This window comes from Ascidiella aspersa, chromosome 8 (genome assembly GCF_963924565.1).
Source record: "Ascidiella aspersa chromosome 8, kaAscAspe10.2, whole genome shotgun sequence".
Taxonomy (NCBI): domain Eukaryota; kingdom Metazoa; phylum Chordata; class Ascidiacea; order Phlebobranchia; family Ascidiidae; genus Ascidiella; species Ascidiella aspersa.
This window is the reverse complement of record NC_139454.1, coordinates 23,780,465-23,796,861: the sequence shown is the minus strand read 5'-3', so window position 1 is coordinate 23,796,861 and position 16,397 is coordinate 23,780,465. Positions and strand designations below refer to the sequence as shown.

Below are 16,397 nucleotides of genomic sequence, written 5' to 3'. Positions count from 1 at the left end.
AATGCATTAGAAGCGCTATTCAAGTTACATTGCGATATAAAAAAAAACCGACAAAAATATGGCCGGTATGAAACAATTTATGCTTGGTGGGAAATGAAAATTCGATTCCAATAAGCAGAAAAGAGTCAATAGAAACTTAAAAATATCGTTGGACAGCTTCACTAACGTTGTGCGTTTGCTACCAGGCCGTAATTTGTACGCATTACTCGGATTGGCCGGGTAGGAATGTAAATACTAATACCGAGTAAAACTATTCGCGCCCAGTACATCCCATGTCTACTTGACCAAATAACAATGATAGAACTTGTGTAGAATTCGAGTACTTGCAAATTTAACTTGAAATGTCTACTCGACTCGACCGAGTAAAAACACGATTACCCATGTCAAGACAGATTACTCGTAACTCGGAATATCCCGGTTCTACTTGGCCGAGAAAAAACGACAGAACTTGTGTAGAGAACGAATACAAATTTAACTCGTATAATCTTACTCGACTCGGCCCAGTATCAATGTGATTACCCATGTCAAGACAGATTACTCGAAACTCGAAACATCCGGCTAAGTAGCAATGATAGAACTTGTGTAGAGAACGTCCTCAAAATTCTAACTCGGATTATCTACTCGACTCGCCGAGTAACCCATGTTAAGATTACCCGCTAACTCGGAATATCCGGTCGACTCGGCCGAATAGAAACGTGACCACTCATGTCGAGTACAAGACCTCACACCTCCAACTCGCAACGCACAAAAACTCGACTCGACAAAAAACACAAAATCAAAAAAACCGCTTCACATCGGACACGAGCCCGGGGTGCGAGGAAAGGGCGCCACGTCGCGGATATTTGCCACACCGAGCGCGTGCGCCACCAAGCGGTCAAATCCCATCCCGAATCCGGCGTGGGGCGTGTTGCCATAGCGACGCAGGTCGAGGTACCAGTCGTGTGACGGGAGCATTCCTCCAGATGCCAAGCGATCCTCGAGAGTCCGGATGTCGTCTTCCCGGAGGCTCCCACCGCACACCTCGCCCACTCGTGGATAAATGAGGTCGACTGCTGAAACCTGCGTGAATTCGGGAGTGTTTTTGGGACTTGAGAGTAGAACAAAGCATATAATCAGAATTTGGCGCTCTTTCACTTCTGCTCGCAGTAAGTTAGGCAAAAAATGGTCTACAAATACCGCATACCACAAGGCACATTGTTTGGGTTAGGGTGCGGGTTAGCGTTTGGGTGAGGGTGGGTCAAGTGTTATTATATTTATTATTAATAATAGCACTTGACCCACCCTCACCCAAACGCTAACCCGCACCCTATTTTTGAGTAGGACAAGGCATTTGGGGAGCTATACTTAAGCAACCCGATGAAAACAATGGACTGTTTTATTTAGATTAGGCCAGGGGTAGCCAACATGTCCATTGTCATATTTCACCTGGTCGATCTGCAAGGATTGGGGAGTATTTGAGACTTGACAGCAGGCTTGGACAACTAGATAATTCTAGTTTTCTAATTGAATGGATTAGAGCAAATTGCGACTAATTCTTTTCTAATCTCTAGTTTGTGAATTGCTTGTGTGTTCTTATTCTTATTCTAGTTCTAATCTAACTCGGATTTTACCAAAAATGCTGCGCAGTCCAATGGCATTTTGGGCGCTCAGTCGAAACAAAGAACCAAAATACCGAGGATTTCACTTAACAAACCTGTGAAATCTGAAACCTGCCAAGATTCGGGGGTATTTGAGAGAAGAAAACGGCCTATAATCAAAATTTATATTCGAATAACATGCTCTGCCTGAATCCGATTGGTGAAAACAAACGATTCTGGTTGCACATCAATAATAATAATAAAGATTAAACTTTGTACAACCGAAAATTAGTTTGTTTGGATATTATAATATGATAAATGTAAGCATCATCAGTAAGCCCGTTTAAATGCACGTTTAAGCCGGATTCGAATCTATTTCGTTAATTCATTCTCTCTCGTTTTGGCGCTGGAATGAATTAAGTTCTCTCGTTTCTTAATCGGTCAAAGGGAGTGGTTTTTCAATCCGTTCGCCGATTAATCTGTTCGTTTCGCTGACGACCCAAATCGTTTAATGTAGAATGCTTTAACGCAGTAAACATCACGCCACTTTTGGGCATTATGGCGTAACACGAACGGCTAGTCGTAAACAAAACAACAAGTTTAGCGCATAAAGAAAGAACAGGGTTGCCAGTTTGGATTTTTTAAAGCCAAATTTGAAAATTTAGGCTTCTTTTTGAACCTCTTGGAATTTTCATTTTCAAAAAAAATCCAATTGAAATTTGGCTTTTTTAGGCTTTTTGTTTTGGTTTTATTTCGAAATTTCATGAGTTTCATGTTAAGAAAAGATCAAACTATCACAAAAAGAGAAAAATTGCCAAAAAAAAATTACAAAAAGCGACAAAAAATTGAGAAAAATTGACACAAAAAGAGAAATTCAATGTTCAAGCATGATCATTTATTGTATTTTTATTAATTTAAGGAAAAACATAGGCTTGTTAGAGTTTGTAGTAGATTTGGCTTTTTGGGCTTTTTTTTAGGTGAGTTTTTTATTTATTTTTTCCATCTGGCAACCCTGATAAAGAATATTACATACACTCGTTAGATACTAATTTGTGATAGAGGCGCCGGTCTAGAATCCACAAAACCGAACATTATTTGGGTTAGGATGCGGGTTTGGGTAGGTTTAAATAGTAATACTTGGCCCACCCTGACCCAAATATTGTACATTGCTTTAATAATTGTCCCAAAGGTGCATATAAACGGGCTTAGTATCTTAATTCGAATGATTTATATATATTTATCATATTGTAATATGTAAACAAAGTGATTTTCGGTTTACTAAGTTTTGTAATTAGTTTAATCTTTAGAACAAGGCATTGGAGAAACACCTTTTGGGAACATGGCGCGGTGCACTGTTTTGTTTAGCGCAGTGCCTCCCAGCTTTTTTTACTATACATTGTAACATTACCAGACACCCTATTTAAACAAGGTAGTAGTTACCACTGTTTACTGTTTTTAAAATGACTTGACTTGACTTAAGTATTTTAAACCAAAAGATTCGACTTTGACTTAAAGTCCCTTTGTAAAATAACTTGGGTTAAAATAATATGGTGTGTTACTGTTAACATTTAAATTAGTTATTGCTAATAATCGAAGTTCACCCAATTTGATAGTTCAACGTTTTATTTTTATGTCATTTACCTGACTAGAAGTTGATTTGCTCTAATAATGACTTGATTTTGGCAACTTATAACTTAAGACAAGTGGATGACTTGTTTTTTATTTAAAAACAGTATTTCGACTTTCAGAGATCACTGTTAAGCACAATAAAACTTCGGCAACTCAAGTTTTTCGGCCACATAACCATATATCAAAAACAAGAGTACATAATTTCGTGTGGCAAAATATGTGGAAAACGTGCACCTGGACGGCAAAGAAAAATGCTTATAAATCAACGGAGGGACTTTCTGAACATCAAAGCAGAGAATATTTTTAAATTGACAAGAAATAGTAACATATGGAGAAAACAGTGTTTAATGGCAGCCGAAGCCTCGTTCAGGCATGGCACTGAATGATGATGATTTAGACTTTTGACTGGACTTGACATATTTTGCAAAATACTTCACTTAGACTTGTCATTTCATAGGTGAATACTAGGGTGCTATTTTTAACGTTAAAGGGTGCCGAGAGATATTTTAGATTCATTAGGATCCATTTTTTGCTCTATTGGTAAGCTTTCTTAATACAATTTTTTTGTATTCTGTATGATAAAAAGGTTTTATTAACCTTGTTGCGCAGTGTTGTTTCTATCTGGTTTATTGTAATGTTAAACTTAGCCACTTAGCCACTTAGTAAAAATACGAGCACGCAAGCCAAAAAGGATGCGAAACCCTAACCTAAACCAATGTTCAGTTGGCCACAGATAATGATGTCGCTACCCACGTGTGACCTTCATTTGGCCCACGTGTGACCTTCATTTGGCCCCCGCCGCAATAGCACATAATCCATAACGCTTCAATCATCATTTCTGTGCTAAATGGATTTCGTGATATTTCGGCGTCGATGTTGGTTCTCGTTTAACCACGCGGGGTTGTTTCGTGATCACGACAGGTACGCACGTGCAAGTTATGTGACGATTGGAACGTGCTTTGAATTATTTGAATGCAATTAGTGCTTTGAACGGCTCATATTGGGCAAAAAATATTGAGCTATATGTATTTTTGTTTCGTTTCTCGTATGAATCATAGCTTTAACCATATTTCGCGGCCAACCAAATACTACACAACTAATCCATTGCGAGTTGCGCACCAATTCCACTCATTGAACTTTTTATGAACGAATTAATCATAATATTAAACAAAAAAAAGTTTGGGTGCCGTGTAATAGCACGAGAGTTGAACTAACAGAAAATATAATTTTTTGAAAAACACAACAATGGTAACGCCATGAACATCAAAATAGACGTGATGCTCTTGACATGCTACAAACACTTGCTTACGGACTAACGACTATACGTTATCGCTAATTGTTTCCTTATCGTGATGTTGCCCGCTTTGTTTCTGTTATTTTTCCTTTTGTGTTTTCCATATAATGTACAACGAGTGTTCGGTGTCATTCAACCCCGATGAAGGCGATTTAATTAAGTTGCCGAAATGTTGGTTAACAATTACATTTACCAGAGGATGGTTATCATTCTGCCTGGTAGCAACACCTTATATATTTATTCCAACGTAAGACTTCAGCATTTATTAGTTGTAATTTAATCAATATGATCCATGTATTTGTATTGTTTTCGCAATCTAATCAAATTTAGGTAAAATCTTGCTCAGAATCAATTTCAAAAAATTTAACCGTGTAAAGTACTACAGTCGGCGATCCAATCAAATGGAAAGGCCACCCAATTTAGTTATTGGCATTTTTGTTTGGCGGTGTATGCAATTATTGCAGACAAGTAAAACATGCTACACTTTTCGTCGGTTTTGACACTATAGCGCCATCTTGTGGATGTTCTTTTTTTTACTTGTGACCGACGAAAATCCCGCACTTTCTGTAAAAGCAATTACGTAATTCCTGGTGAGGCGCAATGATTGGGTGTGTTTAACGTGGTATTACTAATTCTAACATTACTTGCATAAACGCACAGGTTGATTAAATACAGCTTATCGTCTGTGTTCTTAATAAAGCTATCATTCATTTCTGACGGTTCACCCTTATCATTCATTTCTGACGGTTCACCCCCTTATGGTTGGTTCACCCCTGCAAAAATATTATTCACCCTGGGATGAACCATTCACCTGATTAAGAAACACTGCTCCACCGTATTCTTCGCTGTATTAACAGGATGCAGCAATCAATGCCACGATGGTTATTTCTCGAATTTTTAAAAACTCACTCAAATCGATAAAGGAGCGGCCGCACATTCCCACGGTCGTGAGTTGGACACTCACCCAGGCACATTGTTTTATTTAATGATTGCTGGCTGATGCACTGTGGTAAAAATGAAGGACGCTGTAAGCTCTATACCAGCGGTTCCCAAACTGAGGTCCGTACAGCAGTTTCAGCGGGTCCGCAATGAGAATTAGTCTACTCAACATGAAAAATAAATACCGAAACCGACTGGGTGTATAATATAAAAAGTCGCACTATCCAAAACCAAACCAAACCAAACATTGAGGAGTTAATTGCAGCAAAACAAGTGCACCCATACCATTAAACGCTTAACGAATTTGGTAGTTTTTAACTTCTTCTTTCATCGGTTTGTTTTTGCATTTTTTGGAATTCTTTGATTTTTTTTCAAATTATTTACAAAAGTTTAGGAACCGCTGCTCTATACTAATGAATTAAATACCGTTTTGCCGTCTGGGTTTCTTTTCATGTAGAAAGGTTTCGACCCGGCGGGAAAATCTACGACGAACACGGGAGTCGAGTCACAGAGTCGGGTGAGTAGCTCCTCCTGTTCCGAGTTGATGTCGTCGCCCCAACTCGGCGCCGGACGCTTTAAGCCACTCGGATTGGCGCGAATCAACTCGATAGCGTCCGAATAACTCATTCTGCAAGTAGAAGACAGACGCTAATCATTTCATACTGCACTGAAACAAGCTATTTTTTACTTTGAAAAGCCTTGAATGGTCTATAATTGACAACATGCATCTGTACGACCTCAAGCACATTTTAACCAGGCCATGGATAAGATAAATGTTACAGATTTTACTGTTATAGAAAATAAAAACTTCTGGTCGGATGTGTGGAGTGATAACATACATGGGGAAAGCATTGAGATGAAACTCTAACATTTAATTTATGAGGCAAAAAAACAAATTAATATGCATTTGAACCAAATATTCATTTGTAATATTTGAGTGATCAGGGCTTCTGGATAAGTTAAAAACAACCGAAGTCCGCCAAAATAATAAACTCCAGTCTGACTCCAGAGTCAATTTTCCAAATTTTGACAAGCTTGTCAGCCCAGATAAGTGTTTCACAACCTTTGTAGCCCACGGACTAATTTGCTATTAGTGGTAGATTTGGCTAACGTGTTTCCACACTATAACAGTAATTTAGCAATTGGAAAGTGATTTATTTATACCCACACTTTCCATTTTAGTCTAGTTTTAAATGCACAAATACCTCCTTTGAGTCTAGAACTTGAAAAACACTGCACTAGATATAGCAATTTTACGTCACAAATGTTAACCTGACGTAAGGCTTGCTAGCGACGTCTTCGAGTTCGCGCATGAGATAATCTTTGTCCTTGAACAGAAGAGCAAGGTCATCTGATTGCTGATCAAGTAACGAGCGCATGAAACTCTGTATGCTCGATTCTATCAGATTGATAAGGTCGTCGATCGACTAAAAAAATATAACAAAATGGAGTTTTGGTATGGGTTTTATGCTTTTTTAAAGTGATGTTTTGTTTTATTTTTGGACAGTTTTAATTGTTTTACGTCAGTTGAAATGTCACATTCCTCAATCAATCACATTCATTTGTGGGGCAGTAGTTATGTAAAGTTGCTAAGTGTGTGTGTTGCTCCTTATGTAAAATTTATAAGAAATCGCTTCTAAGATTTTAACGACTTCCTTTTTACGTACCGGTAGGTATTGCCGAATAAAAAAATTGCCTTAAACTTCGCTATACATAAAACCCTAAAATATACATGAAACCTTAACGCCTTTTTATGTCAATTTAATGAAAGATTCAAACACATATGTGGTTGTTTTTCTAGCCTGCTCTGCTTAGGTTATTGATCGACATATTTGGCGAGTCTGCGATGGCTTTCGACGTACGCCTTTTCATTTTGGATATTTAGTATAACATTTTCTCAATTACACTTTTAAAACTTACGTTGGGTTGCAAAACGCGGTTGTTGTGTACAAATCATATTGTCATAAGAACAGCACCAACACTACCCTAGTATAGAGTATACTATCACTTTTAATGTAAAAATAGCTTCACATGGCTGAAATTCGTAATTTTATTTTAGTATCTATCAAAATAATACCAGCCTAATATCTGACGAGTAGCGATACTTACACTCGTCATTACTATATCCCCGATCCAATATTATCGGACATCCGTATGTAGATATTTCTATATATATATGTTTTTGTCTTAGTTGCAATTATATTGCCCTGAAGAAGATTACCCATATAGGTGGCCGAAACGTTGGCACTTTAATAAAATTTTGCCGGAAGAACAATTGATCCCTAAGTAGGTACCCGTCCAACTCACAGACAAGATACAACCACCGACTCGGCTACTCACCTGGCAGTGGGCGAGTTCGACCTCAAGCATGCGGAACTCGTTCAGGTGTCGACGCGAGTTTGATCGCTCAGCGCGGAATGCCGGACTCAAAGTGTACACGTCACCCAGGCCCATGGCACAAGCCTCAAGATGCAGTTGCCCGGATACTGTGAGAAAGGCAGAGGTGCCAAAGAAGTGAGACCTGCCGCTGTGGTCGGCTTTGTCGCCCCAATCGGTCCTGACGCTGGCATCAGTATTGTCGCCCGCATCAGTCCTGACGCTTGTATCGGTGCTGTCGGTCGTATCGGTCTCGTCGGCCGGCGCGCCCGGGTTCGGCTGCACCGTGAACACTTGCCCGGCGCCTTCGCAATCGCTTGACGTAATTAGCGGCGTGTGGACGTGAAGGAAACCACGTTCCTGTTTCAGAAAAGTCATGAGTAGGGCGATTATTTTTTGAACTATAGTCAGCTTATTGAAATTGGTCGTTCAGTTTTTTTTTTAAATTAATCGTTCAATTTTATGAAAAACATTTAGTTTTGATTTATATTCAAAGTCCGTATTATATGTTTATAATAGTATTATATCTTTGTTAGAGCAATATACTTTATAAAAAACGCGTGATTAACGACGCCTAGGTTATTTAAATCAATGTATTTCTAACAGGTCAAAATTTTGTCACAATAAATTAATTTTAGGTCAAAATTTGTCAAAATTTTAATTTTTTAGGTCAAAATTTCCTAATTTTTATGTCAAAAAATAATCGCCCTAGTCATGAGTGAAACTGTGTCAGTAATCTGTGTATTTTTCAGTGCGGGACACAAAAAAGATTCTCGCATTATTCCATACAAGAATATTATCACGTTGATTTAGGGTAGGCGAACGGGCAGTGGCTGCACAGCATACACATAACAAATCACGGGGAAATTACCAAAACACACTGGTATTTTCGAAAGTGCCATTGGATGCATTGCGGCTTCTCTAGGTAAAAAAATAGCCTCAACAAACTTTTTACTAACAAAGTAATTTAGAAAAGCTTAATTGTACATCCCCAAGATAAATATTGCTATACTGATTTAAAATATTAGACACAACATTCTATATCAATATAGTTTTAATAAAAATGGATAGTACCTGTATGTTATCAAACGTAGGTAGAAATATGCGTTGATATACCTGAAAATATTTGTGGATACCCATTTCCAATTGATTTCTCGCCCGAAGCACTGAAGCCATCTTAGGCTGTCTCATTCGTAAATGTGGCATTGACCTTAAATATTCCATATCGTGGTTCACTCTGGCTTTAAACGGGTACTTCTGAAAAAATAGTCAAGGTCCTGGTTACCAATCTGATTATTCGAAACATTTTCCTTCAAAGATTGAAAAATAATTAGTAGTGAAAGACAAATTGTCATTTACTGGTGACACGCTTTTGCACAAACGTGCTTTATTTGGTGAGACAAGAGGGAAGTTAAAATTGTAGGGTCAACTTTAAGCACTCTACAAGAGAAAAATGGTAAAATTAGCACAACAGGTTTATAAATAACCAAAAAAATAAAAACACTTTTATTTGAAATTAATGAAACTAAAAGTAATAGCGATCAACCAATTGAACAATGTTCTACCCAAAAGACAGAATACATGCATTACAAACTTGTTAAACAAATAACTTTAACAAAAAGGAATTTAAATTTTGTATATTTTAGGCCAGGTACAAGAAACTAATGAATAAATACTACTATATTAATATACTTGTGGGTCACATGTCCCGATGACTTTGATTTCGTCGCATATCAACTCGCATTGTTTTCTGTTAATTTTCCCATCGCTGACAATTCCACTGGCAACAACTGAAGATCCAAACTGTATGCCACTGAAGAAAATATACATCAAGATTGATCTCTGTTGGTTATTCTTACTTAGTATATATAAGAGAAGAAAAAGCAAAACATTACATTAAAGTAAGAGTCTCAAACTTAAATAGGTCTAAAGGGCCAAATAAAATCATGATACATAAAACATAATATGTATTCTGTAAGTCTTTATGTTTGGTTGCTGTCTCACTAATTAAGTTATTATAAGAGTTTAAATCAGGGCTGCTGGGTCGGTTTAAAAAATCCAGGGTCCTGAGTCCCACTTCGGTCAAATGTGCGATTTCGTAAGTCCTGAAATCCGGCCCTGACTATAGAGCATTTATTCCGCCAATTTACGTAAATAAAATATCGTTGACATTCAGCAATCCTCTTATAGGGGTGTCATATAACACATTTACTCAAAATACATACTTAGAAAATATACCACCGTATGTTATTCCATATTAATTTTCAAATTTTGTACTGCGCATGCGCATGCTGGACTGTGGACTTACAGTATATATGGTAGTTTTATGTGGTCTTACACTCCAGCAAAAAAACGACTCCTTGAGTCCCCAGTCTCGAGTACGAATCTGCAGTCCTGGTTTAAATCACACAAGCTACATATTTCCACAACAGAATCTTGCCCTCCAACAGAACACATGCCGGCGTTAAATATTTAACTTTTGAGCTGTGCGCTTCTCAAGCTATTTAAAACACATAAAACACTATTATACCTGTCAAAGAGTTCTGGCTTCAAAACGAGTTGAAGTGACTTCAATGTAGATCCATCGTTAATATCAATAAATACATTAGCCTTCTGTTTTCGGATAGATCGTGTCCAACCCTATGGCAAAAAATATTTTTTACTGTTTTCTATATCACTGCTATACATAGTTAAAATTTATTTCGGTTTTCTGATATACATTTGATTTTTTTCTAAAATTAGAACAGAATCAAACAAATATATTCTATCTCACATGCTATATGAGTGTTTTTTAACCTTTTGATAATTGCGGATTGTAAAAATACACAAATCCTTTCACGGGCCTGAACCAGAACTTTGAAGGTACATTTCTTTACCAAGACAACTAAGGCTCGTAATATACAACACTTCAAAGGAAAATAATATTTATATTAAAGTTTCAAGCAACGGTTTCTTTCTTACATATTTGTTAGACATTTTTTAACATAAACAAGCAAGATATTCCAAGTTTAATTTAGGTAAACGTTTGTTCGTTTGTTTAAGCCTAAAATTTATTCAAGATTACCTGAACGGAGACTTTGTTTTGTGACTGCTTTCCGAGTAAAACTTCTTTTATACGAACTCTGGCCGACGAATTGCTCGTAAAAAACCTGACAAGGGTGTTTAACCGAACATTTTTAACCAACATTATTCTTTTAATGACAAAATCCTATTTCTATTTAGCATTCTATGAAAACGTGCTGAATCGTGAAGGTTTACTTTCTGGTAAATTCCCAAACTTAAGTAAGATAACATTTTCTAAAGGGCTAAATAAAAACGCAATATATCAATTTTAAAACAGACCAGCATAATTTATCCAGATAAAATACAACACTCTGTTTTTTTTTTACATAATAGAATTACGTTTATATTGATTACTGAAAAAGAATAAGTAAATTCTAAATGACCTCAATTTTCAGTCAGATACCTTAATTATTTCGGGTTAAAAACATATATTTGAATTAAAAATGTAACTTATTGATTTTGTGTCTATTTATACTTAAATTGTAGAAAACGCCCTACTCAATGTAGAAATAAAAATAAATATATTTTTATTGATTTCTATGTAGCAAGTGAGTTTTCGGTCCAGCGTTTCTTTCTCAATCTCTTTTCCAAAATTGCCGATATGGCGGCCCAAATCTCGAAGAAAAAGAAGGTAAATTGACATTTTATAGCTATTTTTGTCGACAAAGGAGGATTAATTTGGCTTTAGTGGTTAAATAAGAGCTTAAACCTTTCTTGTATGTAACTGAAAAGTCTACATGCGTTGCAGTTTGTTGGATTTTACTGGATAAATACTCGTATTTAAAAAATAGTATTAGACAGCCTGTCTAACAATTTGGTTTTAATATGGCCACTGAATAATTCTTTGCTTGTTGCCTAATACATGTTGGTTTGGGCGTTGAAATAAGACTATCTGTGTTCTTATTTATACTCATCGCCGTTTTTAATCGAAGAAACAGAAATATCCTTTAGTTTTTTTTAAGTTTTCCTAAAAATTTATTGCAAGTTACCAGCAGTGCCCTGCTTCTATGTGCAGGAGCCCATTCTATACCTCTTGCAAAATTATTACTTGACAGCGTTTGAGGCAGCCAATACAAATATCGTGTTTGGTTGTTTTAGGTCTGTTGTACAACTGGCTTATACAAAAAATTAAAAAGTGGCACTGGTCTAGAATCCTTCCACATTTATTTTAACAGTAACAAAACGAGTTGTTAAGTTGAAATTGCAAGGAAAGGCATAAATATGTTAGAATTAATACAATAATAACACTTGACCTACCCGAACCCAAACGCTAACTCTCACCCTAACCAAAATACTGTGAGCAATGTGAACCTTGGACGAAAATGTGATAGAATTCTAGACCGGCACCAAAAAAGTCCTGGAATTGCATATTGAAAAGGCTTTGAAAAAAAGTCGAGCTTGTCGCTCGTCTAGAATCCCACCACAGAGTTGAAGCAATTGTTAAAGCAACGCACAATATTTGGGTTAGGGTGCCGCTTAACGTTTAGAAATACCTAAACCAACCAAAACATTAACCCTAACCCAATTAGCGTGGGTTGTGGTAGGATTCTGCACAAGCGTGGAGTCCTTTTATGACTTTTGAAAAGTCTTAGATTTTATATTAAGTTTTATGTATGAAAAATGTTTTTTGGCTCTAATTATGTCCAAACCACATCAAAAAACTGTTTCAGAAACCGATTTTTCCTTGAAACAACTTATGCTAGTTTTATTGCTTTTCAGTTTGTCTCTGACGGGCTTTTCAAAGCCGAGTTAAATGAGCTTTTGTGGAGAGAACTTGCCGAAGATGGGTACAGCGGGGTCGAGGTGAGGGTCACCCCTTCCAGAACGGAAATCATCATTCTGGCGACCCGGACACAAAATGTGCTCGGTGAGAAAGGACGTCGAATCCGCGAATTGACCTCCATGGTTCAGAAACGATTCAACTTTAAAGATGATGCAGTCGAGGTTGGTTATAACTTTTTTAGTTTTTTTAATATTGCTTCTGTCTGCAAAAATGGCATGTTTCGACAAGATATCATGGATGCACAGCCGAAAAAAACAGGGTGGCTGATGCAACTGAGGTAAAAAGGACATTCTGCAACTATACACGTTGGTAAATCGAGTAAATTGTCATGTGTTTTGGGTTTCGTCCATTGAAAAAAGCTCTTTAACAGCTGCTATTCTTTCCATAGTGGATGGTAGCCAGTCTACATTTCTTCCATGATACTTTCACCAACATTTCTGTGTTTGGAATAGTGTTACAAGTTTAACCTAAATTTAGCATGTCAGTTTACTAATTTAGAGCTCTGTAAACAAAATGCTTTACCAACAAATTCCGCTGTGCACCTGCCACACAATGCACATGGGCGGTGTTTTTTACTTAATTTTGAGGGCACAAAGAAACTAGTGAGTTGTACCTTTGGTAAGCATGAACCTTTCACAATAGTGTTCTTTTAATCGAAGTTTTTGTATTTATAAATCAATAGTTGTGTTTATATATATTGCAAGTTACCAGCAGTGCCCTGCTTCTATGTGCAGGAGCCCATTCTATACCTCTTGCAAAATTATTACTTGACAGCGTTTGAGGCAGCCAATACCAATATAGTGTTTGGTTGTTTTAGGTCTTTCATACAGTTGCAAAAAGTATCCTGAAAAAATAAATGCATATGTTACAATTATGTGGGCCTTGATAAAAAAGTCCTGGTTATTAGAAGAAATTTGTGTCGTTAAAAGATTGGACATTGAATATAGTTTTACTGTTTGTTGTTAGCTTTATGCTGAAAAGGTTGCCAACCGTGGCTTGTGTGCAACTGCTCAATGTGAGTCACTTCGCTACAAACTACTCGGAGGACTTGCTGTAAGAAGGTAAATTTTGTTCATTGTTTTATATTCCAATTTTTGTGATTTATCTTTAACATAAGCTGCAAATGATGACAAAAGAATGCCCCTGTCAGAAGTATTCTGTTGATTCATTCTTGTCAATTTACTGATGCAGTTCAAACCAGTTCTGATATGCTTAATCACCCTAGGATCTTCTGAAAAAACAAATCTGGCCAATTCTACCAATGTTTCAGAAAGATCTATATAAACTATTATGCGAATTTTATTCTCCCAATGTTTGAATCACCTACACAGGTCCCCTTCTTTAGATAGAATGGCAAACAAGAAACAACAAAGAAATTAAATTAGCAAAACTGGCACAGCAATTACAACAAGTAAAATACACACTGTGATATCAAATGGTGATGTGGTTGTAGCCCATCATTTTAAGCTGGTGTTTTGTTTCATTAATAGGCATTTGACTAGACAAAGCGCTTATTTTGTCACTTCAAAATCTAATTTTTGTTCAACTTATTTTAACTTCAAGGCAAATAAACCTAAACAAATATCTTTGATGATATTTTAAGTAAAATGCTTCGCGTTTAACGCCTTTATTTAAAAAAAGTTATCATGGTAGCAACTAGCAAGTCAAATTTGGTTTTATAACAATTGATTTATCGTCAATTATCGTAGTTGTTTTTTGGGCCCATTTTTTTAATTAGTGACTTTGGGTAGCAATATAGCGCCCTGGTCTTAAGCAATTCTCAAGCGAACAATAAATGGTTGTAAATGCAAAATCAGCCATTAGGTTGTCCGGCCTTAAGTTTGCTGAAATTAAAGGAGTTCGACTCTAAAGATTTATGCATTACAATTTCAGGGCATGCTATGGAGTGCTTCGTTTCATCATGGAATCCGGTGCCAAGGGTTGTGAGGTTGTAGTCTCCGGTAAACTCCGAGGACAGAGAGCCAAGTCCATGAAGTTCGTTGACGGACTCATGATCCACTCTGGAGACCCGGTCCGCGAGTACGTCGACACTGCTGTTCGCCACGTTCTGCTTAGACAAGGTACGCCTTGGGTCTTGTTTTATCAGAACTGATTTGAGATTTTGATAAATTGATTATATGTTGTTGTTTTTTTTTAACACAATGTTATAGAAGCCAAAATATTCCATAAAATTGATATTTTGTTGGCAATATCTTATGCCATCACCAGTGTAAAACTTTCAAGTGAAGATAAAAGTGTTAAAGCACTTTGATTGATTTAAGTAAAATAATTTTTTTGGCAATATTTAAATCTAAGAATGAACATTTTTTTTTTTTTTTTTTGCCCTTTTAGTTTAATAAAGTTATCATGATTACCGTCGGACTATTTAGAAGTAAAGTTTTTGTTAGTTGGTATTCCAATTAGCAATTAGTTACCTGACCTGCTCTTTTTTTCTGTTAGCAAATCTGTTATACCATCACTTATGTGCACCCATAGCAAAGTTCGCAAATGATGCTATCACGATGGTCTTCAGAGAAACTTTGATGAAACCATAAAAAACCAACTGATGCGAACATGGCTCTAGCACCCCAATATATCATTCTTTCCAAAAATAGACTGGCACTATTTCGAACAATCATAAAAGAGTAAACTTCCACACAAAAATCAGATAAAAGCCAATCCCTTACTACAGTCGTTTTCAACCTTTTATGGCTCGCGGCACCCCTCAGTAATAATAAATAGATTGCGGCACGGCTACAAGATTTTTCCGTGAGTAAATTACTAAAATGTCACAATAAACGGAACTGGAACAACACACATCAACTCTACACAACGTAGGAAGTTTTATAATTGGATTTATTCCACTCTATTCTTACACAAAAGTTGTAAGAGTTAAGCAAAAATCAGATTCTTAAAGATTCTCAAATATCTCTCGGCACCCTTGAGCATTAGAAATGGCACCCCAGAGTGCCGTGTCACCCCAGTTGAGAACCACTGCCTACTAACCAACACTTCTTCCCAACCCACAGGCGTCCTGGGCATCAAGGTCAAAATCATGCTTCCTTGGGACCCAACCGGCAAAATCGGGCCCAAGAAGCCGCTACCAGACAACGTGAGCATCGTGGAACCGAAAGAAGAGGAACCGGTGACCGGACCCAAAAGCGAGTCAAAGGCAGCCAAGGCCATGCCCGAAGCAATGCCGGCGGCAGGCCAGGCCCAACAGCCGGCCAGCATGCCCCCCATGCAACCAGGCATTCCTACCGGTCTCCCTCCTCAGTAAACCGCGCGTGTTACTTGGTCGGAATAAATGCTATCGTCTCATGATGAAGTGTTTTTTTCTGTGTTTGTTTGCTTGTTTCTGTTTGGAGTTAAATAGTGACAGTGTCTTTTGTCAGTGAAACCCTGTAAAGGGTATTTTAAGTTGAACTCTGGGAAATTACTAGTTTTAGGGCTGTAGTTTTGGGTACAGGGTTAAGTGTGCTTTTTGACGTTAGAAGATAAACCCTGTAAAACAGTGATTCCCAAACTGTGTACCGCAAAACTTTTGTAATTTTGGAAAATGAAGTATTTGTATTTCCACTAGGCATACACGCAACCATTTTAGATTTGAATACGCACTATCCATTAAAAATTAATCGTATTGAGACATTTACATGATAGTTTGTCGTGTGTTAAGGGCGATTGATAAATGACCCTATTGTTGTTCATTAACAGTGTAGCGCGAAATATTGAAGAT

General features: G+C 37.1%; 2 protein-coding genes across 2 annotated transcripts; one reads left to right on the top strand and one right to left on the bottom strand.

Moving 5' to 3' along the window:
* Positions 1 to 251: 251 nt before the first annotated feature.
* LOC146136968 (asparaginyl-tRNA synthetase-like) lies at positions 252 to 11,002 on the bottom strand. The gene is made up of 9 exons (XM_083396300.1): positions 10,880 to 11,002; positions 10,346 to 10,455; positions 9,508 to 9,628; positions 8,932 to 9,069; positions 8,043 to 8,175; positions 7,780 to 7,955; positions 6,712 to 6,866; positions 5,866 to 6,067; positions 252 to 1,059 (listed from the first exon to the last, which is right to left on the bottom strand). Exons 1-9 carry the CDS (start codon positions 11,000 to 11,002, stop codon positions 790 to 792), a joined length of 1,428 nt encoding a protein of 475 aa, XP_083252426.1. The 3' UTR covers positions 252 to 789.
* Positions 11,003 to 11,426: 424 nt separating this feature from the next.
* Positions 11,427 to 15,989, top strand: LOC146136967 (small ribosomal subunit protein uS3-like). Its single transcript, XM_083394986.1, has 5 exons — positions 11,427 to 11,509; positions 12,598 to 12,822; positions 13,628 to 13,722; positions 14,555 to 14,742; positions 15,691 to 15,989. Exons 1-5 carry the CDS (start codon positions 11,480 to 11,482, stop codon positions 15,939 to 15,941), a joined length of 789 nt encoding a protein of 262 aa, XP_083251112.1. The 5' UTR covers positions 11,427 to 11,479; the 3' UTR covers positions 15,942 to 15,989.
* Positions 15,990 to 16,397: the final 408 nt, after the last annotated feature.

What these genes read in the sequence shown, in the direction of transcription:
- LOC146136968 (XM_083396300.1), bottom strand. Translation starts at nt 11,002, where the DNA reads ATGTTGGTTAAAAATGTTCGGTTAAACACCCTTGTCAGGTTTTTTACG. An exon ending in GTATCCACAAATATTTTCAG is followed by an intron (nt 8,176 to 8,931) that starts GTATATCAACGC and finishes TTTCTGAAACAG; the next exon opens with GAACGTGGTTTCCTTCACGT. An exon ending in GCTAGCAAGCCTTACGTCAG is followed by an intron (nt 6,068 to 6,711) that starts GTTAACATTTGT and finishes TTCTACTTGCAG; the next exon opens with AATGAGTTATTCGGACGCTA.
- LOC146136967 (XM_083394986.1), top strand. Translation starts at nt 11,480, where the DNA reads ATGGCGGCCCAAATCTCGAAGAAAAAGAAG. An exon ending in AAATCTCGAAGAAAAAGAAG is followed by an intron (nt 11,510 to 12,597) that starts GTAAATTGACAT and finishes ATTGCTTTTCAG; the next exon opens with TTTGTCTCTGACGGGCTTTT. An exon ending in CCACGTTCTGCTTAGACAAG is followed by an intron (nt 14,743 to 15,690) that starts GTACGCCTTGGG and finishes CCCAACCCACAG; the next exon opens with GCGTCCTGGGCATCAAGGTC.